At 39.8% G+C, this 27,884-nt stretch overlaps 4 protein-coding genes across 6 annotated transcripts; all 4 read right to left on the reverse strand.

Moving 5' to 3' along the window:
• Window positions 1-69: 69 nt before the first annotated feature.
• Window positions 70-4,848, reverse strand: LOC131447337 (gap junction alpha-9 protein-like). Its single transcript, XM_058619067.1, has 2 exons — window positions 3,040-4,848; window positions 70-2,612 (listed from the first exon to the last, which is right to left on the reverse strand). Exon 2 carries the CDS (start codon window positions 2,586-2,588, stop codon window positions 1,068-1,070), a length of 1,521 nt encoding a protein of 506 aa, XP_058475050.1. The 5' UTR covers window positions 2,589-2,612; window positions 3,040-4,848; the 3' UTR covers window positions 70-1,067.
• Window positions 4,849-5,253: 405 nt separating this feature from the next.
• LOC131447340 (serine/arginine-rich splicing factor 10-like) lies at window positions 5,254-10,841 on the reverse strand. Of its 3 annotated transcripts, none has more exons than XM_058619070.1 (6): window positions 10,682-10,841; window positions 8,817-8,923; window positions 7,752-7,853; window positions 7,299-7,470; window positions 7,161-7,214; window positions 5,254-6,477 (listed from the first exon to the last, which is right to left on the reverse strand). In XM_058619070.1, exons 1-6 carry the CDS (start codon window positions 10,744-10,746, stop codon window positions 6,261-6,263), a joined length of 717 nt encoding a protein of 238 aa, XP_058475053.1. In that variant the 5' UTR covers window positions 10,747-10,841; the 3' UTR covers window positions 5,254-6,260. The 3 variants fall into 3 exon arrangements, with proteins under 3 accessions (XP_058475053.1, XP_058475052.1, XP_058475054.1); XM_058619069.1 differs by having other exon boundaries at window positions 5,254-6,483; XM_058619071.1 differs by lacking the exon at window positions 8,817-8,923 and adding an exon at window positions 8,369-8,657 and having other exon boundaries at window positions 5,254-6,483; window positions 7,752-7,858; window positions 10,682-10,834.
• A 350-nt stretch (window positions 10,842-11,191) lies between these two features.
• LOC131447395 (fatty acid-binding protein, liver-like) lies at window positions 11,192-12,862 on the reverse strand. Its single transcript, XM_058619152.1, has 4 exons — window positions 12,744-12,862; window positions 12,487-12,659; window positions 11,455-11,544; window positions 11,192-11,368 (listed from the first exon to the last, which is right to left on the reverse strand). The coding sequence occupies exons 1-4, from the start codon at window positions 12,808-12,810 to the stop codon at window positions 11,318-11,320; spliced, it is 381 nt and encodes a 126-aa protein (XP_058475135.1). The 5' UTR covers window positions 12,811-12,862; the 3' UTR covers window positions 11,192-11,317.
• A 2,424-nt stretch (window positions 12,863-15,286) lies between these two features.
• On the reverse strand, window positions 15,287-27,546 carry LOC131447914 (Na(+)/H(+) exchanger beta-like). Its single transcript, XM_058620005.1, has 12 exons — window positions 26,885-27,546; window positions 21,123-21,583; window positions 20,211-20,461; window positions 19,112-19,329; window positions 18,833-19,029; window positions 18,521-18,610; window positions 18,243-18,313; window positions 17,773-17,946; window positions 17,309-17,423; window positions 16,961-17,059; window positions 16,597-16,669; window positions 15,287-15,696 (listed from the first exon to the last, which is right to left on the reverse strand). The coding sequence occupies exons 1-12, from the start codon at window positions 27,192-27,194 to the stop codon at window positions 15,410-15,412; spliced, it is 2,346 nt and encodes a 781-aa protein (XP_058475988.1). The 5' UTR covers window positions 27,195-27,546; the 3' UTR covers window positions 15,287-15,409.
• Window positions 27,547-27,884: the final 338 nt, after the last annotated feature.

Raw genomic sequence — 27,884 nt, forward strand, 5'->3', positions numbered from 1 at the left:
ATATCAAATACATTTAAAAAAAGTCTGATTTTTGAAAATTTTACAAGTTTTTGTAATTTTCTGCTCATGAATAATTTTAAAACTACAATTAATTGGTTTCTACAACATTTCTACCACAGTTTTTTTATTATGATAAACTCATATCACTCAGCCCTTGATGAAAGAAGTAAAACAGAGATATATTTTTGACTGTTTTCATGCAATGGTTTTTTTTTGTTAAACAGTAGCTGCATTAATCCATTTGTGACTGATTTAAAAGTATCGGGTTGCGTAACAGTGTGAAACAACATTATAGATTTGTGTTTTTTTCCATTCACACATCTGTTCCAGACAAACAGCAAATCATTAAAGGTCCACGTGGAAACGACCTGGGAAAAAGAGACAGAGTGCTGTGGTTTTAACCACCTTGTTTCAGTGACATTTTTTCAGCTTACATTTAAGCTGTAGTAATGTCAACTCCTGGTAACGTGTAAATGGAAGTGGCTAGCATGTGCATGTCATTAATTGATGAAGCTGCTATTGACATTAAAGCCATGCAGTGTGTGAGCCGTTTATGTTCATTAGTGCCTGCTAAAATTGAAGATCAAAGCAGGAACTACTAAAACCAACTGGGCTTCTTCTTCGTCTTCGACCAGAATTTTGACGCAAGCTTTGACAAAACCCACAGACATTATGCAAAAAAAACATGGCGCACACTTTCTTCTGATTTTTAAACAATTGTCTTCCACTGTGTTTTTGTTTAATACGGCTCCAATGAATTAATTTCTGTCTCTCTTGATCTACATTGTTGTTGTTTTTGTTAGAGTCACGCTGGGAGTGACGCAGAAGACACTTTGAAATCCTATCTGAACAGCTGAGACATTCAGATTGAAATGGATCTGTAAAAAGCCAATCAGAATTGCATTCGCAACCGACTCCCTATCTGGTTTAAATCGGCTTTGTAAAAATCGGATCTTGTGTCCGCTCAGACTGGCAAAATAATCTATCTATAGATACAATCTGGATGTGCTTAAAAATCCAATCTGGACTGCAGTCTAAACAAGGCCTTTGAGAAGCACCTAGCGTGTTTATATCTGCAGGTCAGTGGGAGCTCGTCTGCTGCTGCTGGTCGTGCTCGCCGCTGACACTCTGCGGTTCGGAGGAGAGGAGGCGACGGGGCTGTTGCTCTCGCGACTGTGCCGAGACACAGAACTCAGTTCCCCCACTGAGTCTGGACTCTGAGACCTGCTTGGTCTCTTCATGTCCGACTTTGACAGCACCCTCGCTCTGGGGCCAACACAGCCGCCGCGGAGCTTCATGCTGCTGCTCACCCCGTGGTAGGAGTCGCCACTGTCCGAACCGTTCCCCTCTACCACTGTGGAGCAGTGCCATGGCGGACTGACCCTCCGTGACTTCCTCGCAATTGCTGTCAGTGCAGCGCAGGAAGAGGCATCTGCTACAGGCAGGGTGGGATACTCAGAACGTGCACACTCCAGGTTCTCATGGCGGGGAGAGGATTGTTCTTCTGGTTCTTCCTGCTTGTCGACAGGAGGTGAACGTGTCTCACTGCTGGTGTTGTTTGAGTTGCTGTTCTGCTCTGTGGGACTCGACAGCACCTCCCCCTTGCTGTCCTTGTGGTTGTCTGGTTTTGCGCCAGCATCTCCTTGTATCGGTATGAAGGCAGAGGAGGCATTGAGCAGAGGGTAGTTAGGCCCGTTTCCCTGCTTCTCCAGCAGAAGTGTGTACCCAATTGGTGCTGTGGGGATTGTAGTCTTGCGTCCCGCTGAGGTGCCCATGCAACCCTGATGGACAACTGAGTTCTTCTTGGACTTGTTCACGTAATATTCATCAAGGTCGTCCTTCAGATGGGGGTAGTAGTCCAGGATGCCCTTCTTAAGCTTCTTGTAGCCCAAGTGCATGATCTCAAGGAGGCTGAGGAAGAGGGAGATAGAGGCGATGGCTTGCATGAACATCATGAAGAGGCTTTTCTCTGTGGGTCTGGAGACAAAGCAGTCCACCACATTCGGACACGGCTCCCGTTCACACTTGTAAAGAGGACTCAGGTGGTGTCCATAGAGGAGGTACTGGCCCATCATGAAGCTGACCTCCACCACTGAGCGAGTCACAATGTGGGCCATGTAGGTGCACAACAGAGAACCTCTCAGAGGAGCCTTGTTGAGCTTCCCCTGCTCTAGCTGCCTCATCTCCTTCTCGATCCGTCTCCTCACCTCCGACAGCTCCACGTCCACTGCCTCCAGCTCTCGACGGAGGGCCCCCTTCTTGCAGTGCCGCTCCTTCTCCAGCGCCCTCAGCTGGTAGATGGCGTGGCCCATGTACACCAGCGAGGGCGAGGAGACAAAGATCACCTGCAGCACCCAGTACCTGATGAGGGAGATGGGGAAGGCCTGGTCGTAGCAGACGTTCCTGCAGCCGGGTTGATCGGTGTTGCAGATGAAGTCCGACTGCTCGTCGTTCCACACGTCCTCCGCGGCGACGCCCAGCACCAACATCCTGAATATGAAGAGGATGGTGAGCCAGATCTTTCCCACCATGGTGGAGTGGATGTGCACCTCCTCCAAGATCCCACCAAGGAAGTTCCAGTCTCCCATTTTCTTTGTTTTACAGAAGCAGTGCTGGAACAACAGCATGAAGGTCGTCGAGAAAAAGCAGTTAAAATATGATTCACCTTCGCCAGCAACTAAAAATTGAATAACAAAGCTAGTATTCATTATTAAGTACCCATATTTTTACAATTTAGTAGTTTTCTGGTAAACGTTCTGTGCCATATGGATCTAATACAGAAGAATATTGCATTCACATCAAAAAAGGCTGTTTTTCTGGATTCATGAGATCACTTTTCCTGAACGATTTTTATGGGTCTGCTTTTCTATTGTTTCTTACAGCAGCTTTTTTTGTTTCCGTCTTTCCTTCAGTCAGAAAAACAGGACCAGAAAAAAAATTACAAATACTGACCAGAAGAAGAAATTCCTGTGGTCATATTTGAACAACAACAACAAACACAGAAGAGTCACAGATTAATTTTCAAATGAGTCAACTCACCTTTTATTTCGGATATGAGATGAAACAGTAAAGGCATTTTTGGCGCCAATGCCGTTCAGGTCAGTCCCACAAAAAACAAATGTATCATTTTTCCTTTTGTGGAAAAAAAAGGAGGGTAAAAATTTTCACAGTGGCAGAGATTTTCAGTCTCTGCCGAAAACCGGACCAACACAAAGAATCCCCCCAGCCTCTGGTTGTTCACAACTTATAGCCAGAGACACAGCACACACGTCGATACAGTGGAAACGCTGCGTTGCCTCGCAGCAGTTTGAACAGAGTGAGTGAGCAGAGCTGCCACAGTCATTAGAGGTGAAACGGAAACTAACGCGTTCAATCATTTGTTGTTTATTCCTGGTTGAACCTAAAGGACCCCACACTTTTTTGATGGTTTAAAAGGTCCAGTGTATAACAATTTTTAGTCAACTTATATATAATTTGGCAGAGATTTAATATAAAATAACAATGGTTTATTTTGTGTCCAAATATATAAATTCTTGTTTTTGTCCGTTACCTCATAACAAGTCTTTAAATATTTATATCAGCGGCCATTTTGGACCACCATGTTTCTACAGTAGCCCACAGTGGACATACCCAACATCTGTTGAGTTCATGCTACTTAAGTCCTTTTAAGTTTTACACACTGTAACTTTAGTTGGTGGAACACACATCTTTATAGGATTCATATTTTGAGTTTATGGTCTGGTTCATTTTACATTAAGTACTGATGATGCTTGAGAAAAACAATGTGAGAGTATCATAATTTTTAATGTTTCTACTCTTAAATCTCCAAAACACAATCATAATTCTTATATATTTTTTTATTTTATCAATGCAATGTTTTTATGTAAAAAAATGTCACCATCCAAATTTCATATGGGGCATCCATCTGATCAATGCGACACGTCCGATTTTTATACATGGATGCACCTACACTCCGAGTCTAATCTCAGTTATTCCTCGCAGCTACTGTTCCATTAAAAGGAAATCAATGGACGAGGCTGGTCAACTGAGAGCGTGCTGGTCTGTTTGACATGCAAACTGTGAGTCTGCTCATACTGTAACACTGAGTGAAGCACCAGGAAAATCACTCAGTCTGTCCTTTTGACCCTTTAATGCTGATATTCTGAAGGTTCAAATTTCCTGGAAACCACCACGTGTTGGATCTAAAATCTTTTTAAATGAGAATTTGAGCCAAATTTGAGCCAGAACAACGTCAATGTACACACATTTGTGGCACTAATTTAAGATTTTTTTGGTCACTTTAGTAAAAGTCAGGGCATTTCAGGCTAACAAAGGGACATTTAGGGTATATTACTGCTGTCAAATTAGACCCAGAACAGCTTTGATGAAAAAAAGAAAAATCAATAGTACACATTTTAAATTTCATAAATGCATTTGTGAAAAAGTAATCAAATTTTAGCTATTGAAGGGATTTCACCAGGACATGTCAAAGTTGACCTGCCTAAGCTCTAATGTACAAAAATGTGAGGTATCTTCTCAAAAAGTATTAGATTTTGTGAATTTCTGGTCACTTTAGTAAAAGTCGTGAAATTTCAGGCTAACAAAAGCATGAAAAGCAAATTGTGGGTGTTTTACTGCTCTCAAAGTTCCAAATTGGACCCAGAATAGCTTCAAGTAAAAAAAAAAGTACACATTTTAAATTGTGTAAATGTATATACACAAGTAATCAAGTTTTAGCAAATAGAAGAGATGTCATGACGTGTCAAACTGGACCCGTCCAAGCAAGATTTGAGGTAAATTGTTTGATTTCAGTGAATTTTTGATGACTTTAGTGGTTGTTATACATTTTTAAAAAGAAAAAAAAAATTAACAAAGTGTGAATCTATGAATGTCAAATGATGACATTGCAGTAGGTCGTTTGGTGAAATTTGATAAGGTTTTGTTATTTTGACAGCAGTCGCCCGATTACAACTTCTACTAAAAGGCACACTTTCAGAAGTACTTTTTTTAAACATCAGATTTTTGTTAATTTTGGGCAACTTTCAGTCATTTTTACTGTAATCTCACTCCAGATTCAACGAGAGATTTGCAGCACCTATTGCAATGTGGCTTTAATAATTTTGCAAGTTTGTCCACTAAAAATAATCAGATTGCAGGCTAACGGAATTTTATTTAGGGTCTTTTAACCTTTGTGTCAAATTTGATCCTACACTGTATGCATAGAGCTTTGGTCAGTTTATGAAGTTCATGAAGTAAAGTCACACTGTACTTTTTTATTTTTTTATATTGAATGTTTTTCATTTATTACACAAAATAACAGTTTCTTTCTACTAATGATAGGAGGATAAAACATGCTGCGATAAGAACCATCCAGACGGGGGGAAAAACCATTAACAGTCGGCACCAACGACAAACTCCCCCTCCTCCAATTAGAACTGATTCTTTGTACAGAAATGTTCCAATAAGAACAAAAACTGGGGCGCAAACATAAAGAAAACATCACAAAATTAGGAGGTTGACAAACATTTCAGTTTCTGCCAGACAACATTTTTAACACTTAAAAAGGGTCATTGGAGTATTTTTGTGCATTTAGTGTCCTTCAATTGCAAAAAACACCTTTTTCAGTTTTTGTATTTCATTCCTTCAAGGCAGTTAGAGGTCAATTAAGAATAACTTTATATGATTTGAGGTTTTAATTCATCACAGTGAATATCACACCCTATAAATAAGCAATAATGTCAAATTAACATGTCTGTGGCTGCCCGAAAGAGTTAAACAAAAACTGAAGAAACTGATCCATCTGTAAAAAGTAGGTTATCTTGTTATAATGTGCTAGAAAATACTGAAACACTGTTCTGATTCACTGAAAGACTGGTGTTCTTCTAAAATACTTAATGAGCTTCTTGGTTGTTTGCAGAAAGAAGGGGATATACGGTTTAGGCGACAATATGATCAGGAAGTGTATATAAAAACGACAACAGATTATTCCTGGCTGACTATCACTGAACATAAAAACCTCCGACTGAATCACGTTCCTATCAGGAAATGTTACCAAAATAAATCTTATAAAAACAAGCAAAAGGACCAGCATTGTTCTTAAAAATGGAGCCGCAAAAGACAACCTCTCTACACACGGTTCAGTGGACGTTACATTCATGTCAAACAAACGTGAATTTTCTTGACAAATGACCGACTCCGGTCCATTTGACAGAAGGAAGGTTAGTGGGGAGGTGGTAGGTGGGGAGGGGGGCGGATACTTCCTAGCGCCCCCCTGACTTGCGCCCAGCCCAGGACCGAGAGCGTGAACGAGAACGTGATCTCGAAGCCGACCGGGATCTGGAGCGGGACGGGGAGCGCTTGCGTCGCACTTCCTCCTCGGTGTAATGGGAAGTGGAAGCTGGGTTGACGGGTTCTTGAGGCGACGCAGATCTGGAGTGTGATCGAGATCTGCCCCTGGACTCTCTCCGAGGTCTGTGTCTGTATCTGACGACAAACAAGACTGATGACTGCGGGAAAAGGTTGTACTGAGGACAACACCGATGCTTTTATTTTTATTTTTAAAAAAGAAGACTTTATTCACGAATCAAGGCATTTTTGTGTGTAGTGTAAAAATTGAAATATTCAGGGTTCCCACACCTTGGATGACATCAAATTCAAACACTTTCCAAGACCTATACCCTCAAATTCAAGGACTGAATGTGCTGACACAGCTCTTAATCTTGTAAGAGCCGATTCGTTCATGGTGTCCACTTTCATTGATTTGCAGCACACTTTCTTTGGCGAGACAGATCTTGGAATTTTCATTTCCTAGACATCACGTCGTCATTTGCCCTCTCTTGCTTAACGTTACTAGCTCATTGTTGTGCATGGAATCTCATGTCAACCACGGAGAGAAGCAGTGGACAGTGTCCACAACACCGCTAGTTATGACTCCATGGTTGTTCTCAATGCATCAAGCAACGATGAAATAGTAGGTGGCGTCATAGCAAACGAGGGCGACATTTAACCTAAATATCAACTAAACTTCTTTCTTGCAAAAAATCCAAGCACTTTCAATGACCCATGTCTAATTGGGGTGATTTTCAAAAACTTTCAAGGAGCCGTGGGAACCCTGAATAAATACTGAATATTCCACCATTCTAATAAGGCCGATTGTGTACCTTTCATCCTCACGACTCCTGCTCCTTCCTCTTGCATACACACGACCACGAGAGCTGAGGAGATAAAACGTTTATTTTATAAATTTCAGTAAAATGTCACTGATGGACGAGATTTTTAGTTTATGGGGGGGGACTCACTCTCGTGGACTTTCAGATCGCCTCCGACGGCGGTCATACGACTGGCTGCGTGATCTGTATCTGTCGTGGCTGCGGCTGCGCGAGCGTCTGCGCCGGCCATCTCGGTCGTAGTCGTCGTATCGGGACGATCTGCTCGGAGAATGCCTCTCCTTTGTCTTCATCTGATTTGGTGCTGTTGTAATAGAATTACTGATCAGGAAACGACGCACAAAACTATCCTTTTTACATTAAAGAATCAGAAAATTATTATATACGAGTGCTTTTTAAGAGATTCAAACAGAAAAACTTGTTCAACTGACAAAATTATTAATCTTTCATCTTTAGTGTGAAACTTTTCTCCTTTCTTTGCTCCATTTATCAGTACATCTGTAAAACTGAACAGTTTCTGACATTTGTTTAGGGTAACTGGGAAAATAATATTCCACAGATTAAAAAATAAAGTGAAACACTTACTCTTTCTGTCGCCCTGGGCGAACTGGATTTCAATCTGCCGGCCACAAACCCACTTCCTGTCCAGACTATGAAGAGCATCCTCTGCATCACGCACATCCTCAAATATGCTGCGTGGTTAAGGGTTTTGTTTGCGTCTTTTTTTTTTTTTTTTTTTTTTTTAACAGCCACATAAATAAAAATAAATGTTTTGCCCACAAACAAATGAAGTGGGCAAAAAGAAACATCTAAAATTAGTTCCAGTGTGATTCATTTTTTTTTTTCATCAAATGTAGTGCCTCATTTGTTGTAGTGCATTTTACATTTATGTAAGAGGAACAAACATATTTATTTCATTTGTGTGGCTTAATTCATGAGACTAAGACAGTGACAATGACAAATTAATGTGTAAATAATATTAATTCATACAGTAAAACAACAGATACAGACTCTTTTGTAAAACTTGTCAAACATCAAATCAATGTGAGGGATCAACAAATCAAAACATATCAATAGCTGCTTAAATAGATTTGATTCAAATTAAATAAGTCATTGATATCGCAGGAAGAGCTGATTTTGCTGTTGTGTCAAATTCTGTGATTTGGCTTTGGGAGGATACAAAAATAATTCAGACTTGTTACCTTTGCTTGATTTTGAACTTCATCTTGACCTTTACACTCTTTAATCGACTCCCAGAGAGACTCGGGTGTCCTGCTTGACTTTTAAACCTCTTTTCTTTTGCCCATTCTTTGCCGCCATATCCAAGCTTTGTCTCCGTTCCCTTTTCCTCTTCATGCTTTACTTTCTCTTTTCAACCTTTTCCCTCCCTCTGATCCTGAAGGCCTCTGTGTGACACGGCTTTACAGCTACTCTACACGGGTCTTTGTTACTCTGTGTGGCCGGTTCCACAACTGGATGCTTTTACATTTTCTGAAGCAATAACAGAGAAATATTTGTGTTAGATAAATCAGTTAATGTGCAAGAGGAAAAAAAGAAACAAAACATTACAAAAGAAAACATGTCTTCTCTGCTGAAAGAGAATTAAATTGTTAGAAAGAAACACAGTCACTGAACTTGCTGGGAAAGGATATTGAATGTATGCAAATCCTCTTGGTTGACGTGTATAGAAGTCAAGTGGGATGTAGACATCTACTATCGGCCCATAGCGGCCAAACTCACGCCGCAAATCCTCAGGCCTGAACACCGTAAATACAAGTATGACTCAACTGACCATCACTGGCAACTCTACCCACATCATCAACCACTAACAGCAGCTGAGAGCAGCTGCAGAATGAGCTAAAGGGACATTTCATGCCAAAACACAACACCACACAGTCTGTTCCGTCTTCATAGAGAGCGATCTACCTAATCGTGTGGTTGTCATGTTGTTCCATTAAGTGTAAAGGTTCAAACTGTTGCCAGATAAAGTTGGATTAAATAAAAAGGACACATTCTGAATGATCCAATATTAACTTAAAAAAGGTAGGATGAAGGTAAAATGTGTAAATCATAACCATTTAGTGAAATCGCAGCTGAATATCCCTCACCTGTTGGACAAGACGTTTCTCCACGACTACTGTAAAACTGTTCCTGATGTATAAATAAAAGGCACAATCTGGGGTAATAAAAAATAGCACAATCTTCAATTTCTGCCCAATGAGACCAAGTTGTTGTCAGCTCAGAAATGTGTATTTCAGCAGTGATTATGCATTGTGTTTTTGGTGAACTGTCCCTTTAGGGAATGCAAACTAATTGTTAATATGGAGTTAGAAGCAAGACCAAAAAGAACACGTTTAACAGCGACATAAAAGCAGGTTACAGTGACACCAAATTCAACATTTCAGCAAATACTGTAGGATTTTATCATATCAATGTCTGTAGGAGAAAATCTACAGTTAAGCGCAAGCACCAACACAGTTAACAACAACAGTATTAGCTTGAGGTAGTAAACAGTTATGACAAAAAACAACAACACATCATTTTGGAAGTTAAAACTGCAGGACCATTGTTCTTTTGATGACAATATCTTTGATCACGTTTTTGCAGTAAAGTAATTAAATACTTCCATAATATTTAGACACCAACAGAACATAGAAAAGTTTAAAGCTTTAAATGGTATATAATATTTCACACATGGAACGCTGTTAACCAATGCTAAGGTATATACCAGTAAACCACTGATATAAATAATAATAAATACAACTATAAGACAGGTAAATATTAATTAATACGGGTTACTATAAATTATGGTTAATTGAAATTTGCGGTCGCGATTTTATTGTCAAATTCTCACAGAATTTATTGTAAAAACTTGGGGTGAATCAACTAATCGATTTACTACATATAATCTTCAACTATTAAGATAATTGATTAATGTGAGTGTTTTTTAAAGAATTAACTTTAATGTGAAATGTGGTTTCTTTGCTCCATATTGACAAAGAAATAATTAAAACTGAATCATAAATTTGGATTTAGAAAATCATCATTTCTCGGTTTGAGAAACATTCAACATTTTTTCACCGTTTCCGGCCATTTTATGGACCAAACTATTACTCAATAAGGCAAGAAAATAATCGAGAGATTAATGGATTATTTAAACAATCGATAGTTGTAGTCCTAGTAAACATGGGTAATGAATTAGCTACAGCAGCTCGCTCTATAGGCTCATTTAAAACCGTTAAAATGTGCAGCACGTTTGTCGCTGCAAACAAAGAAAAGTCTCCACTGTGGTTAAAATCTCACATAAAGAAGCTTCGTAAATACAAACGCTGTTTTAGTTTCAATACACACGAGATAATGTGCGCTAAATTATATTATAAAAGATGCTTTATGTTCACGTTAGCCGTGAGCTGTTTGGCTAACAGAGCTAGCCGCCATTCACAAAAGAGACTTCGCAAATGGCGTCAGTCAGTGAACGAACGGCGGCTGTAAAGTTCGACAGGACGCCGACTCACCTGGAATCATCGGAGATGTTCCGCACAAACAAAGACGTGTTTGGAGGCCTCATGTATCTGGCCATAAACTGAAACACACACTCGGCAGAGGAAAACAAGCGTTGGCAACGTAAAGACCAACAGAGAGGTAAAAAATAGAGTGCCGCGCGTGCGCACTTTAAAAGCGCCGTCCTCTGTTTCTCCGTTTTTAAAATGGCGGTTGTCAAACAGCGAGTTGGTGTTTTACCGCCACCACCTGGTGTGGAGTATTTACTGTTTTATAAATTAAAAAAAAAAACTTGAACTGATTTGCCAGCACTTTCGTTGACATTTAAGTATTATTAATTATGTATGAAATATATAAACGTATGCAAATGAATGTTTTACTATTTTGACTGTTTGAATTAGACCTTTTCCCCCTTGTTGTTTTTTTAATTTCAAAGACAAAAATATGTATTCTATTCTATCCTTTAGTCTTTCAGCCTTTGTTGGGGTGCTCTTAACAGGTCTGTATAAAAAAAAACAAAAAATCATTTTGGTTTATTCAAACATCCAGCTTTATTCATAAATATATTTTGACTTATTTGTAGTTTCCAGATGGTCCCTCGTTCGCAGCCAAGAAGGTCTGAGGGCGATGTGTGAGCTGCCAAGCGCTGGTCAGACTCGTCTGCTCTTGCTCGTGAAAGTCACAGAGCCTGCGGTGACGGTCTTGAACAGAGAGGAAGAAAAAGAACAAGATAGACATTAACACGATGCAGAAGTGCACTCTGTGTTGCCTTTTAAAAGTCACCAACCTCCACCATTTCTTCTCCTTGCATCTCTCGAACGGAGGTGAACTTTGCACTCTCAGTCACCAGCTTCCCATTCTCTTCTCTGACGGTGCACTGAGTCGAGACGAAACCCGTCAATTAAAAACATGTACATTAAAAGATTTTCCAGTAAATGTGAATACTGTCCACTAAATGTGAAGCAATGCAACCATACCATTTGGTTGTAACCAAGAATCTTATTGTAAACGATGAGGGATAGTAAAGTGAAAACAAAGGGAAAAAAGCCTTTAAATATAATAGAAACATGAATGGGGTAAATCACTGCATATATCAAAGGTGTTTAAAGGTTTTGTAAGAAAAGAAAATGTTTACAATCAAAGATGACTCAAGACTGACGCGAACTAACTGGCTGCGGTTTTAGTAGAAGACTAAAGTCATTAAACTGAAGAGTGACACTGGTTTGATGTTTACAATGTATATGTATTCATTTACAGTATCCAGTTAAAATAAATGCAAAATTAAACTGAAAGACTTTCTACAGGGTTGTAACTAATGATTATTTTATTTTCATAAATGATGAATCTGACGATTATTGTCTCGATTAATTGAGCAATCGTTTGGTCCGTAATATGTCAGAAAACGTTGAAAAATGTTGATCAGTTCTCAAATTTTCAAAAATTATGATGTTCTCTATTCTCTTGTTTTGCCCACAAACCAAAATGATTCAGTTTCAATGATTTTCTTTGTTATATTGAGCAAAACTATTAATTTAGTAACTAGTGATTAATAATTGAGTAATTGTTTCAGTCTAGTGAGTCTTATATTTGTTTTCTCTATCCTCCCAAAGGTCTATCCATCCATGTTCTTATTACACATTTCTGTCTGTCTGAATGAATCTTGCATGAATCTGATTTTCTTCACCCATCAAGCCACAGGGTGATTTATGCTTACATTGCTGACACTTCATTTTGATATGTACAGTGCAACAAAACTAAAATCTGATGTCTGAATATACTGAGTTCATTTAAAAATACACCTTTCAAAGTTTAAAATTACCTTGAACTTCCTGCCGTCCACAGCCGTCATCTCCGTCTCCTGTCCAATGGTGAAGGAGTTGACTTGGGTGCATCCGGCCATCTTCAGGATGTAGGTGAAGTCTTTGCCTTTCTGCTCGATCACTATCACCGGTTTGATGTTTGTGCGCATTTTCACGACCATTTCAGGAGCACCTTTAAAGCATTCAAAAATAAAAAGGAATCAGCATGAAGAAATGCAGGAAAATGCATACGTTATAAATGAGGAAATATTCTTACCAACTGCTTTAAGGAAACCCTCAAGGTTTTCCTCAGAATAAACTTCCCAGGTGCCGTTAAAAGCCATAACCCTGCGACCGTGTTGCTTGCCTGAGGATGTTTGTTGGTCTTCTTGTCATAATCCCATCACCAACAAGTGGTTGCCATGTTGGGGATTTCAAAGTCCCTGTTATTTGGACTGGCATTTCCAAAGAGACCAACAATACATGGAACTTTCATTTGTCACAGGCTGTGACGCAACAAGTACAACAGATAAATAGAAACAAACACAAATGTATGCACATTATTTATATTCAGTTTTTCACACTGACAATGACACATATTTTTATTTCAGACAGGAATTAAAGCTTTTCTTCATTTACATAAATATTATATGACTTCAACACTTTTTTTCTCGCTCTTCCAAATATAAAATAGACTTCACTTTGCAAACAAGCGCAACATTTTAAGGCAAACGTGCAGGCGGCGGAAGCTCAGGCAGTTCAGTGCTGTGCACTACGCATATATGAAGAGTTGATTCAAGCATGCTCAGTTAACACGAACACAGAAATGTTGTTACAGAGGTGCAGCATCCTGTTTTACACTGTGGGAATGTTACTGAAGCTCTTAACAGGACAAACACTTTTGAGCCACATCACAAATTCATCACTGTGGATCACAATTAAGACACAAAAAGCTTGTTTCTTTCTTTCTGCAGTGGCTGCAGTCCCTGAGAAAAACACTGATCAGTCACACAAGTGACATCTGATAGACAAATGATTTGTAAGGTTATTTTATAGGTTCTTGAATCCAGAGCGTTTCTTCTTAAAGCTGCTGCCAGTGAAATATTAAAAGTTAAAAATGTACAAAACAGATATGAACACAATGTGTCCTGAAGCAGAGTTATATGTGGTTATTGATAGCCGACTGATCCAGGATGTATTTTAATGGCAGGTGTCACACTTTTAAATCGAAGGTCAGAACTCGTAACCAGGAGATGACCTTGTTCCAGTTAAGTCAGTAAAAAATCATGGACGCATGTGACACATGTCAACGGATAAAAATGTAACAGTATTATGTGTACGACTGATTTAATGTGAAAAAAATAATACGGATGTGAAATTAACTAAATATTTACGCGAGTGACAGCCATCTTAGAATGCTATATCGAGGTTTGTCAGGTGGCTGACTTTTTCCGAGTTGGAAATCCGACATTTGAAGGAAATTTGGAAGGTGTCTTCCGATGACACCTGGAACGCACCATTAACGTTGTCCCCTGTGCCATCAGATAACTCAGGACAGATGCTAATAGCAGGTCTTATAGTGCCTTAGTCTTAGGGCGCTAAAGGTAAATCTCGGGGATACTTTTTCAGAATCGGAATCCCTCTCCAAACACGTTCATTAGAAATAAAATAAGGAGGAGGAAGCAAATAACAGGAAGTTAGCCAAAACATAATCCAAACAATGACATTACCGACAGCAGCTTTAAACAGTAAATCTCAAGTTATAATCTCAAGATATTTTAGTCTACTGTGATATTGTTTAAATTTAAAGTATAAAACGGCCCGGAATGTGTTTGTTTTTGAAGCAAATATTAACATATTGTTTTCTTTTAAAGATTTTTTTGCCTAAGATGCTACAACAGCACATTTTTACAGTTTACGAGTCTTTGCCGATAGAGCTGTACTAAATGCCAATGTACCAGTGCATGCTAACACACTAATTCTGGGTTGGTATAATGTTTACCGCCCTGGCGTCGGTTTAGCGTTATTCTCGGCACAGAAGCTGAGGCTGATGGGAGAGTGGTTACTGAAGCAGGTGTTTGGACAGAAAACACAAACATTCACAAGAGAGGATCATTATAGTCAGTATGTGATTCTCTGGGGACCATGAAAGTTAACACCCAGTTTATAGGCAGTATGTGCAGTATGTTCCACATACCATTGGAGGTGTTCTTTCTACGTGTGCTTTACTGAAGGGTGGGCTGAATGTTGCTGAAATTGTAAAGCATGTATATTTTTCAGGGAACTTTTTGGAGCCTGTCCGCAGGTGAAATTTCTTTAATGTCTCAAGTACAGCTGGAAAACTCTGGAAAATCGAGTCAGACTCCTGTATGTCCGAACCTAGAGCTTCAAACTTCACCTGGAGGTTCTGGAAATTTTCCAGCTCTATTGACCCAGATATCTCCCACCATATTATATATATATATATATATATATATATATATATATATATATATATATATATATAAAAATATATATATATATATATATTTATATATATATATATATATATATATAAAATAAATATATATATATATATTAAAGGTGATTATTCAGTCATGATCTATTTTATGGCAGTCCTTCTATACTGTGCTTTGAGGAGGTAAACTCCGCCCAACTGGTGCTTCAAGTTTGTTTAAACAAGTGCTTTTTTTGTTCCTTGTGCAATATGACTCACATGTGGACTCATTACAGTCATATAAAAATGGCCAATGGTTTCATGCTTTGGCAAAAAAGTCTGATAAAATCCCAACTAATGAAAAAAAAGACTAGTCAAAGAAATAACAAAAGAAAAGTATTGATATGATCCCATATCACACACAAAAAAAACATAAATATTAAGGCTTTGAAACGTCTTCACTCACAGATGAAAACAAAAACACTTTCAAGTAAGTACGAGCGTTATCACGAGTGGAAGGAGCCGTCCCCCTCCTCGTCTTTGTTTGGACCAGGGTCACTAAGGCAGCGTGATAGTTTCACTTGCTCCTCCTCCTGCTGCTCCTGCTGCTCCTGGTTGTCCGGTGTTTTGGCCCTCAGCTCTGTGTCTCCTTTAGCTCTCAGCACGCTCCTCTGATTGTCCCTCTGAGAATCCTCATGTAAGAGGCTGACTGCGTCTGGAGAGCTGGGATGAGGACGAGACGTCTGACCTTTGGGACTCTCACCGTCAGTGATGTAGGTGAAAACCTTGTGTTCTAGAAAACAGATACAGTCCAGTGATACATTAGTGTAAGAAAAAAAAAATCTGACCCGGTGTAGAAAAGATTGCTTTCTTGAGTAAAAGGACTATTGCCACTAAATAAAAATACTCTGTTACAAGTCATGCATTAAAAATCCTACAGTAAGTATTAAAAGGTACATGACAATTTTATTATGCATATGCATTTAGTTTAGTCCTAAAAGTGCTGTTAAACTCTATTTATTTTTTCTCCCATCTGTGCCTCAAACATAAAAGCTGAGCTTTTATAATGAGCATAAAATATGTAAATTATATTCTTGGAAATCTTCATTTGAAAAGACTTTTGTCGGGTAAAATGATAGTGGAGTAAAAAAGGAAAGCAATTACCTCAGAAATGTAGCAGAACACGAGTTAAAAGTAAAAGAAAAAAGTTAAATACAGTGATATCACAGTTTTAATTGAGTAGATGTATGGAGACTTGAGATATTGTACATTTCACCACATTTAAAAAAAAATACAAATAAGCAATTTGAAATACAGTGATGTTTGTATTTTTTTTTTTTTTAAATACAAGACTGTATAATTGTATTTTGAAACACAATTTCAGAAGATTCCATCGAAGATACTCAACTATTTACACTCACTTATATTATTTCAAAGTTGCTATTTCAAGAAATACCTCATTATACCTCAAATAGTGTAACAGCAGTGCTTGTTGACCAATACGATTGATGACAAAAATACAAGGTGTTTTGCTGTTACATAATCCTGTTTTATGTCTTTATCTTTTAATATTTATCCCAATAATTTTCAATCATATCTCAACTTACAACATATTTTCACACAAAAGTGACCAATTAAAAAGGGGAATATCTCTTTAAAGTGACTTTTTAGTGGTGTAAGAAATCTCACTGACCTGGTTCAAAGCAGACTTTTCTCACTGGCGTCATCTCCTGGCGGTTTGCAGGAACTGTGAGGTAGTGACTCATCTGTGAACAACATGTGACACTGTGAGAAATCTTTTTCAAAGCTGTATGTGTCATTAAAAGGGACCAAAAGGCGACCAAACTGAAAAGGTAGATAAAGAGTGTTGGAGACATTTTGGCTAATGCAATTACACAACTCAAATATATAGAGCATTAGTTTTAGTCTTGTTCTTTATCGTGTTTTGATTTGTAAATCATCTGTGAAGCCCTAGGAATCAAACTAACCTGTATAAAAAGGCGCTGTACTGAAACAGTTTGACTGATTGACCAATAATTTGACAGTATAAAACTCACCCTCCTCTCCATCTCCACTCGCTGCTTCCTGAAGCGAACCTCACTCAGATTGTCCTCAAAAGGATCCATCATCAGGTCGTGTCTGCTGTAGGAACGAAGCTGAGGAGACACAAACACATTATAAAGATGGTGTCAGTAAATCCATCCATCTTTTACCACTATCCTCCACATGAGAGTCACGGGGGGGGGGGGGGTCACCAGTCCATCACAGGGACACATAAGGGGACAAACAACCATCCACACTCACACCTACGGCCAATTTAGAGTGTCCAATTTGGTGTCAGTAATTCTTGTGATTATTCTTCTATTAAAGTGATAATATCTAATCAGCACTCTTCCTTTTCTTACCCTCTGTCTGGTCTTCTGCAGGTTGGCTCGCAGGATCTTCCTGATCTCTTGCTCTCGGCTCTTGGAGATGCTTGGAATTGCCCGTCGTCTGGATGAGTCTTTTGGCTGGATGTTCCTGCACACACACCCACACAAAACATATGTCTTGTATTAATTATTGTTTTTAAATAAAAACAGATAATCTCATTCACTACTTTTTTATAAAATATCTTTATTTCTCTTTGTCTGAGACATAAAATAATCCTGAAGTAAAGCTGATCTAAAGAGGTGATGTTACGCAATGCTGTCACGCAACACTTGGGACCAAAACAATGCCATTTTGGCAGGAAGCCACACTGTTCAAATCCAAAGACATATATAACCAGCAGCATATTCTGTATACCAGGCAACTTCATCAGCTGTAATAATAAAAAGTGAAGATGGTGGATAGATGTTACGCTGTAGGATACCAAAACCATACTTACTGCACAGAGACAGACGAGACGACAGTGGGCAGCTTAGCGGCACTGCCGCTCTCCACCAGCATCATGGCCTGCTTCATCTCCAACTTGTTGTAGAAGGAGATGAGCTGAGGCTCAGTGGAGCGGTCGCCCGCGATCAGCAACCTCTTCACATAGGTTTTATTGAAGCGGTTCAGCCTGAGCACAGCAGAAAATATAAAGACAGTCAGCAAATGAGTTTCATTTAAAGATAATTTTGTTTATACAGTCACTGCCCACCATCGTGCAGGCAATCAGAGTCTTTTTCTGTGCTTAAAAACTAAATGCTGCTAATTTCTTGTGTCTGTGAATGAGCTCAGGTTTATAAAGTGGACAACACTGTCTCTTGAGACATAGTGAATTAATTAAACACCAGTGTAATTTAAACAACATAGACAAAAGAAGACACCACACGGGAAACGTGGACATAGAAGACAGAGGACATGTTGACATACTTGTCTTTCCAGTGATGGTGTCCATAATGTCCACAGATGTCTTCGATTCCTGTGAGGAGATGATCCAGGAACTGGAGACAAATTCAGTTGATTTATATAAATAAGACAGCTTGTCACACAGCTTCTTTCCACAGATCATCAGGCATGTGAAAACACACATTTTCCCACCTTCCCACTGTGATCTGACACACACACAGACACACACATTCCCACTGTTTCTAAAAGTAAATTACATATATGACATAAGCTTGCACATGAGAAGGTTATGATTATCTCACCTGTGTGTGAATCTCCTCATTAATCGATGGTTTGCTCTCCTTTTTCTTCTTCACAGCCAGAAGCTCCACCAGGGGTCTGATCGTCATTCCCTGAGGACACACACATTGGTTTACACAGCTATTCTTCTGAGGACACTGCATTGACTTCCATTCATTTAGAAGCATTAAACAAAGCCTTATCACTAAGTATAACCTCACCACAATTCAAATTTTAGTCCTAAATTCAACCAGGGACATAGAAATTAAGTTCTGCCTCATTAGGACCAGGTATTTCTTTATAAAAATGACTTCTAATCCATTTCTAGCTCCCACCTGAACAAAGACGGTGAAGAAGATGACGGTGATGATGGCAGTGAGGAACATGTTCTTCATCTGACTGTTGGTCAACAGGAACCCCAGTGAGAAGGCTATTGCACCTCGCAGGCCACCGTAGGCCACGATGAACTGGTCCTTTTTGGTCAACTTCACGATACGGAATTTATTGATGACATACGTGAGACCGATGACTCCTGAAACACACAGACAGCAACATGAGAAGAGAAGGAGAAGAAGAAGATCTAAGTTTCAGTGTTTGTGTTTCTTTGTACTGACCCAGGACTCTGGACACCAAACAGATGACGACGGTGAAAACAACGAAGGTCCAGTTCCAGGCGTGAGGACCGGCCACCGTGGACACACCGAGGAAGATGAAGATGAGCGTCTCGCTCACGCTGCTCCACATCTTCAGGAAGTACTTGATGGTGGTGTAGGACTTGTGGGAGATGTTGGCCTCCACGTACGGCCGCATCATCACGCCACACGCAATCAACCTAGTTCAAGACAAGGAGGGGAAGACAGAAAGTGAGGCCAATCTCAGTCTGCAGCTAAGAGTTGCATTCATTTTTCAGTTTATCAGTGGTTTGTTTGTTTTACAGCAGTCGAACATGGTACATGTTTAATTTGCTTGTTTTTGCTGCGTTCCATTTACATCAGAACTCGGAAGTCAGAAGTGGTAGTGATGGCACCCTGTTTTACTTGGATGACTGATTTAATGTGAAACAAATAAAACTCAGTCACATTAAGAAGCTTAAACAATCAGAAAACTTGTTTTGATCATGAAAAAAACTTTAAACCTATTATCAATTATCAAAATAGTTGTCGATTAATTTAGTAATCAGTTAATAATCGGTTAATTGTTTCAGCTCTAGTCCTAAAGCAAAGTAAATTAAATCACATTAAATTCATGATATAAATAAAAACAGTAAAAAGCAGCCAATCCTTCAAACTGTAATAAAAACCGTAAAATCTAATATTTTGGCTTTACAACATAAAAACTTTGTATAAACTTTGTTTTAGTTTTTTGTGAAAATTTGAAGTAGACTAAGTAGACTCATTTTAAAAATATCTTGTGATTAAACAAAATCAAACAAATAGAAAATACATAACAGGAATTGTTATGGGTTTCATCAGAATCAGTGCTCTTATCTAAAAAGAAAAAGACAAACATTTAAGTTTAAACCATAAATCTGACATCTTCCAGTCTGTAATTCATCATGGCTCAGGACATGTTCAATTACAGACTGTTGGAACAAGTGATTTTGACTTTGAGCATCTGTTTCTCATTGCCAAGTCAGATCAGTCGCACACACAGAGGTATGTCATCAGTAAGTACAGAGACCGAGGAGATTGACTCCGGAGGTTGACTACTCACGACATGATCCCTGACAAGTGGAAGACCTCTGCGGAGAGATAGGCCATGTAGCTGTAGAGGAAAACAAACAGGGGCTCGATGACGCGAGTGTGGGAGGTGAAGCGGGAGGTGAAGGCGCCCAGGATGCCGTAGAAGAACCCGACCAGGATGCCTCCCAGAGAGACCACCAAGAAACAGACCACGCCGAGCAGGGCGTCGACGATGGTGACAGTTCCCGCGTGGGAAAACTCCTCGAACAAGTGATACAGCACCTACACACAGAGAGTCTGAGTAAGTTTTAACATCGGGTTTTCCAAAAAGTATTTTTTTTTTTAGAATAGGTTGGAGATCTCCCAGTGGTGGGACTAACAAAGAGTTATGTTATTTCATCGTTGTATAGCCTTTCCCAGTTTGTAAACCGCTCGCTCTCCTTCACCAAAGTTCATAGAGAAAATCAGCGTTTTTATCCCACAGGCACACACAGGAGCTGCTGGTCTACTGCTGCCTTGTTTGGCATATTTGTGTCATTAAGGAAGATCTGAATGATGGATTTCAAACACTAAAGTCAAAAAATAATAATACATTACAGATAAGTCAGCAGTGAATTGACCATTTCTTTCTGCCTGCCATGATGCAAAATCGCTGATTTTCTCTATGGAATTTGGTGTGAGAATTGAGCCGTTTAAAATCTCAACAGATTCTAGTCGTTTTCAGTGAGGTCTCATGCTGGTTCCCTTCACAGCACAGTAGGCACTGACAATGTGTCAGTCGTACAACCACACTTCATAAAAACCTAAACCTGAACTGTTCTTTGTCCCGACACAAAAATCAGAAAAATAACAGAAATAATGTGGAGAAATACTGTCTTAAAAATTGAAATATCTGCAAGACAAAATTCTACTTTAAAATACAGTTCTTGTACAAATCACTCACCACGGTGACGGCGTCGTTGAGGAGCGACTCCCCGAACACAAGGATGTGCAGCAGCTCATTGATGTGAATCTCCTCGAACACAGCGAGAACGGCCACGGGGTCCACGGCTGATATGATGGAGCCGAACAGCAGGCAGGAGAGCAGGTCCACATTTCCCAGCTGAGCTCCTTCAATCTGACACACGGCGTACATCATCCCGCCCACGAAGAAGGCGTTCCACAGCGTGCCCACCACCGCGAACACCAGGATGGTGCCCATGTTCTCCATGAAGTGTCGTATGGGCAGGAAGTAGCCGGCATCAAGGATGATGGGAGGCAGCAGGTAGAGGAAGAAGAGCTTGGAATCGAGGACTGGTGCTTCCTCGCCGATGGCTTTGATGATGCCACCAACCAGCAGACCAACGACGATTAGCAGACAGCTTTCCGGAACGACGTTTGAGACTCTGGGAATGATGTGGAAACCTGCACAGAGAATTTTTTTTAAATGGAATTAGGTAAAAACAAATGATTGTGTTAATTTTTCATTCATTTGTCAATGATTTGATTTTTTTTTTGAGTTTGAAAAAGTAGCACAAAATGCAAATTAAAGCTATTCTATCAAGTTTATCACTGTATGACAAAGAAAAGTGTAAAAGCTTTACATTTAGGAAACTGAAACCAATAACTAAAACAAGTATTTAGTTACAATGATAATTTTCCCAGAAGTCAACTCATCAATTATTTAATTTGTTGCATCTCCAATACTTAAAATAATAGCAACATTCCTTCACTTTTAAAAGAAAACTAATTTCTACATCTTCTTCTTGATGTTACACTGTGACAACATTAACCCTATTCTTTTACATATATTTACTGGCAAATTCACATTTTAATCATTACGGATTAATCATTTCTTCCTGCTCTTAACGAAGGCGGACGTATCGCTCCCTCTCTCCCCTCTCCCTTATCTTCCCTGCTTTTGTCTCATCCTGTCTTCCTCTCTTTGCACTGCTCTCCAAATTTTAATCATGGAATTGGTCAACTGGTCTCTCAGCACAATTGACAGAATTTTCTCGACGAGAAACTCGATTTCGGGGGGACCCGTCTGTCCTGACGGAATGTTTGCCGCTGGATACATGATGGATCCGTGGGAGAAGTGGAGGGTTGTGTGCCTGGCGATTCTTTCCATTGAGGACATCGAGGATATCTACATATTCGGAACCATGATAACAGGTCATCTGATGATTGGATTAGGCATTGCCCCTGGTGAAAATTCAGAAGACGGTGACAGCAGCCCAAAGCCCCAGGAAGCTGCCTGACATGATTGAGGGGGTGGGCAGCTGTCAGTGCTCAGACTATGGTTACTAACCGCCACATGGATAACATCTTGGAGAAGCTTTCGGCAAAAGCTTTCGGAGAAAAGCGAATGAACCGACTTGGAGACCAGAATGGACAAACAGAGTAAGTCGAGTCTATTGAAATGCGACTATTCGCCCTAACCCAAACAACCATCATAATCTAATCTGCGTTTTGTACCCCGCGGCTCTGGCCTCGAACAAGGCCGCTGCTGGAACAACTCCGCCAGGAGATCACTGCAGTGAGACGCTCTGTATTCCTATTCCGCCCTCCCTTCCTTCCTTCCTTCCTTCACGGACACCTGTTGATTGTTGTCTGGGACCCAATCAAGGACGTCTCCATGGCAACCTGCTGTGTTATCGCGATGGCATCCCGCGAACTGCGGCACACACACGCATTCATGGACACAAATACACACATAAAGGCCGATTCCGATTCCAATGTGTAATGGCAAGAATTATAAGAAAAACTCTCTCTTAAAAATAACAATGTCATCTGCATACACAATAAACTATTTTCTTTCAAGGAATTAGAGAGTGTTAAATGCCTGAAAGGCTGGGCTTAAATACAAGACAAAACATTTGCGTGTTCATACAGTTTACAGACTCCAATATTAGTTATTTTAAACATTTCATCATGTAAATGTCAAATGTTTAATAAATAAAAAATGCAAATGAGTTTCCTCTTTTTGATTTTTCTTCTGGATGTTTAATCAAAAACTAGTATTAGGACATTCATTTTGGCCTGAACTTGTGTTATACTTCTAAATTGTATAAATACAACAGGACACCACAGTCACTGCAGTATAATGTATATAACACACACTCCTAGAGTCATAACTCTGAGAAGAATCCACATTCAATAAACATCTCTCTGTGCATTAGAAAGGCAGAGTGAAACAATAAATTAGAAAAAACAAGTCATTTGTGATTCACGACAACATCCTCATGAAATATTCAACATGAAAAAGCAAATGGGAAATTATTGACTCTTCATACAAATAACTTGTGGGCATGTTTGCAGAATAAAGAGACAGAAATCACTTAAATTATTGATTTTTTTTGTCTTAGTGATTGATCTTTCTGTCTTTTCATTTCAGGAAATCATAGAGGCAAGACTCTAGTGTCTGGGGTTATGGAGTTTAATGTTCTTTTTTTGTCAAAAGATATTTAAATTTACGATAATATTAATTAACTTTACATGCCGTTTCTCATAGACTTCGTATTACACACTTTATTTAGTTGATATTTGATACAATGATTTGCCTTGTGGTGAGTGTTTCTACAAATGATTATTAACACTTAAACTTCAGTAAATGATCTAAATTCTTCCTCCATCAGTGTCACTGGGGCCTTGTATGAGGTCTCTCAGTCAAATGACTGGAGTCCAGGCTGCTACTGTAAACCGCTGTTTTCCACAGTGTGCCCTGCCACCACTCTGACTCTGCACACTAAGATCTTTGTTATCAAGCAGTGCACGTGAACAGGAAGTTGGACCGTCCCTCGGAGACGTACAGCTGGACGGGGTGATAACACGGTAGAAGGCCACACTATGCTCGTTCAACCACTGACCAAGCACACGGGGGATTTTCTTTGTGCAACCGATACACGAAGTATTGAGAAAATGAAGCCTTTTGTTATGTTTCAGGGAAACTTGAACGCAGCCTAATTTCTGAAACTCATAATATAAAACTGTGTCCGTTAATCGAGTAATTGTTTGGTTCATAAAAGTTTGATCAGTGTTTACAAAACCTGTAAATAATGATGCGCTTAAGGCTACGTTTACATGAGGACGGTCTAAACAGAAGACACAAAAGTAGCGTTGCGTCTTTTTATTCCCCGTTTAGACAAGTGTTTTAGGGAGAAAATCTGCGTGCATACGGTGACACAAAAGTGTGTGGAATTCGATTGGGTATGCATGCCAGGTGGCTAGGTGGCACTGTGATACACTATCACACAACACTGCCATGTATGAGCGCATGCGCAGAATCTTCCTTCCTCTCCGCGAAAAAGCAAAACATGGCAACTGCCGGGAAAAAGAATTTCGTCTGGTCAGATGAAGAAGTTGAACTACTACAAAACGCAAGTGTCCTCAAGTGAACGGGGCCTAAATGTCCAAAATTATTCAGTTTTAATGACTTCTTTTTTGATGGAGCAAAAACAACAGAAAACGTTCACATTTAAGAAACTGAAAAAAGCTGGAAATTAGGGCTAAAATGCTTACTCGATTATCAAAATAGTTGACGGTTCATTTAGTATTGAGTAATTGTTTCAGCCCTATAAAATATTAGTTAACCATATGTAAGAATGAGAACTTGAAGAAAAAAAAACAAAAACATTAAATTGCAGTCTTTAATAATATGCTAAGTCCATTGATTCAAAGCAAGGCCATTGTCTAATGTACATAAAAAGAACTTTTTTCTAAAAAAATCCAAAACAATTATACACTTATACAATCATTATGTTGCATAGTATATTCAATTACTGCTAATAAACCTCCCAAATGCTCCACACTTGACCTTTAAGACTCATTAAGCGTGTGGGATAAATAACACTGAAGTGAGAGCAAACTTTCAGTAACAGCCTCAGTGTCGCTGCATCAAAGCTGAAGGTCACTGGCACAAGATCAGTCATTATAAAACTCTCACTAATCATCACTTTAATTAGTCTGAACAACTGCTCTCAGTTTCCTTGTCGAGGCTGAAGATAATCCCACAACAGCTGCTTGAACTACAGACCAGAACTATAGGCCTGTTCTAAAAAAATAAAATCCATGTGAAAATGGACAAAACATCCTCTGGGACAGTAGCAAGCCGTCTTCTTTAAAGTGCACTTTAGGGGCAGCTAGTAAACTAAACACAATAAAACAAAAAAAACAATAAATAAAAGTGCAGAGTAGAATAAGCTACTGGGCCCTTGCACCTGCCGTGAATGTCAGGGTGTGAAATTCCCCACTACAGTTGCCAAGGCAACAAACATACAACTCAAACAAACATACAACTCTGTCAAGGTTTAGTATGAACAGAAAGTTTGCCTGTTTACATTTTAATATCTAAAAATGTTTTAGTTTAATATTTTCATGATTTTCTTGTGGATAATCGTGAAAGGATATGTTCATATATTATCATGCCTACCCAAAAGAGATCATTAAATTGATCCTACCTCATTCTGGATAATAAAAGTGCATTAAAAGGTATATTATGTGTGTTTTACTGAAATCACAATACAGCCAAGCCAAGCTAAAGCCAAGCCAACTTGAAATTAAATTTAGATCCCCACTAACTCTGTTTGTGTTTTGGTTTGGTGTTTTGTAAAAGTAAAAAAAAAGTAGCAGAGTGATTGTTCTATTGATGTGAGTGGCAGTTCCTTCAATGCAACCTGTCCTCCAACTGAAACGTACATATAGGTAATTTTTTCAACCCCTGAAAACGTACATATAGGTCGTTTTCTGAAAACGTGACTGTGGGTCGTTTTTTTTTTTTTAACCCCTGAATGCGACGTAAAGCTATGTTTTTACTAGTATTTTCCAACTCGAATATGCACAGATGTCACTGAGGGTAGGGTTTGGGCAAAAAAGACAGGGTTAGGTAGTAAAAATTAAAAACATATTAAAAAGGTGGTATAGTTAGGAATCGAACCATTGCCGACGGTGCTCCAGCGCAGTGCTCTCGCCACTGAGCCGACTGCCGGTGCCGACATCAGTGAAGCCACTAGATACCGTGTCTAAGGCGGAAGTGGTTGCTATTATGTATACAACCGCTAGGGGTGCTGGTGTTGAAAACGTAAACATAGGTCGTAATTCCTGCATACGACCTATATGTACGTTTCATTGGAGGACAGTCTGCTTCAATTGGAACACAGAAATTCGGAGTTTCGATTTCTTTTGGTAAAGACCAAAAGAACAAGATTGCGAATACAGCTTCCTCCACAGGGTAGATGGGCTCAGCCTTAGAGATGGGGTGAAGAGCTCGGACATCTGGGAGAGGCTCAGAGTAGAACCGCTGCTGAGGTGGTTCAGGCTGAGGTGGTTCAGGCATCTGGTTAGGATGCCTCCTGGGGAGGTGTTTCAGGCATGTCCTTCTGGGAGGAGACCCCGGGGCCGACCCAGGACATGCTGGAGGGATTATATCTCTCACCTGCCAGGGAACCCCTTGCGAACCCCCAAATGAGCTGGTAGAAGTGGCTAGGGAGAGGGCTGTCTGGGATTCCTTGCTAAGGGCAGACCCCGCTACCCAGACTGGGTAAGTGGAAGACAACGGAACATAACGGACCAGAATGCACCATGTTTTCCGTGTTTTGCTAACTTCCTGGCAACCAACCCTATCCGCTGTTGCAAGTTTGGGTTGCAGTACATGTTTAAAACACTGGTGGCCACAGTTCCACATACTTACATATAGCACCTTTAATTTAAGAGAAATCAGCAGCTCACCCAGTTTCATGAGCAGGGCAAGCAGGATCCACAGCGAGATCTCGAAGGGCGTCCGGACGTGGTCGTAGTTGAAGGACAGGACGGGGAAAACCTTCTTGTGTTCGCTGGAGTTACTCTGGTCATGGGTGACGGAGGAGTCCGCCACCTCCTCCCCCTTCTTCTCCGCCACCTGTGACACTCGGGACGTGTCTCCCCACGTCCCGTTGTTTTCTCCCGCAACGACGGAGACGGAGACAAACGTGGTGAACAGAAGGAGACACGTTAAGAACGCGGAGCTGCTCCCCCGCACGAACTGCGGCGACACAGCCATTTTCAGACTCAACCCTCTGCTCTGCACTAGATCCGATGAAGATGATGAGGAGGAGGATGAGGAGGAGCTGCGTGGTGCGCCACCGAGAAGAGATCCGTACTTTTACGTTCATACTCCACTGGCATCTTCAACGGATGTCGGCGGTTTTAAGGCGTAAAACATGAAGCATGAAGAAAGCTCCTGTCATGAGCGGGAGGTGATTTTAAAACCACACCACGTTTATAATTCGCAGTCAAACGTAATGTTTTACTGTTTTTCTTTTGTTGTTTTCTTCTCAAAACAGAGTGAAGTTAACACGAACTTCAGCATCAATCACACAGAAATCTCCACTCAGTCACTTCCTCTCATTTAACAGCTCAGCTCATCCACAGCAGTGTCTGCGGTTCAGCGACACCTGCTGGGGCGGAGGAGCAGCAGGCAGATAATTCATTTTCCCAAAACTTTTGACATTTTCCCACACTATTGCAGCCGTTTAAAAATTAACATTTAGCATCTGAAGTGCAAAAATGTAACATTCCTAAAACAAAAAATATACAAGATATTTATTTTTAAAAAATCACTTTCAATTAAATCATTAACCGGATCCTAACACAATCATAATCCTTGACAAATGTGTTTTAAACATATTTCCAAAGTTTTAAATACAAATCATGCAACTTTTTTTTATGAGGATGAGATTAAGTTTGCAAG

Source organism: Solea solea, chromosome 20 (assembly GCF_958295425.1).
Source record: "Solea solea chromosome 20, fSolSol10.1, whole genome shotgun sequence".
Classification (NCBI taxonomy): Eukaryota; Metazoa; Chordata; class Actinopteri; order Pleuronectiformes; family Soleidae; genus Solea; species Solea solea.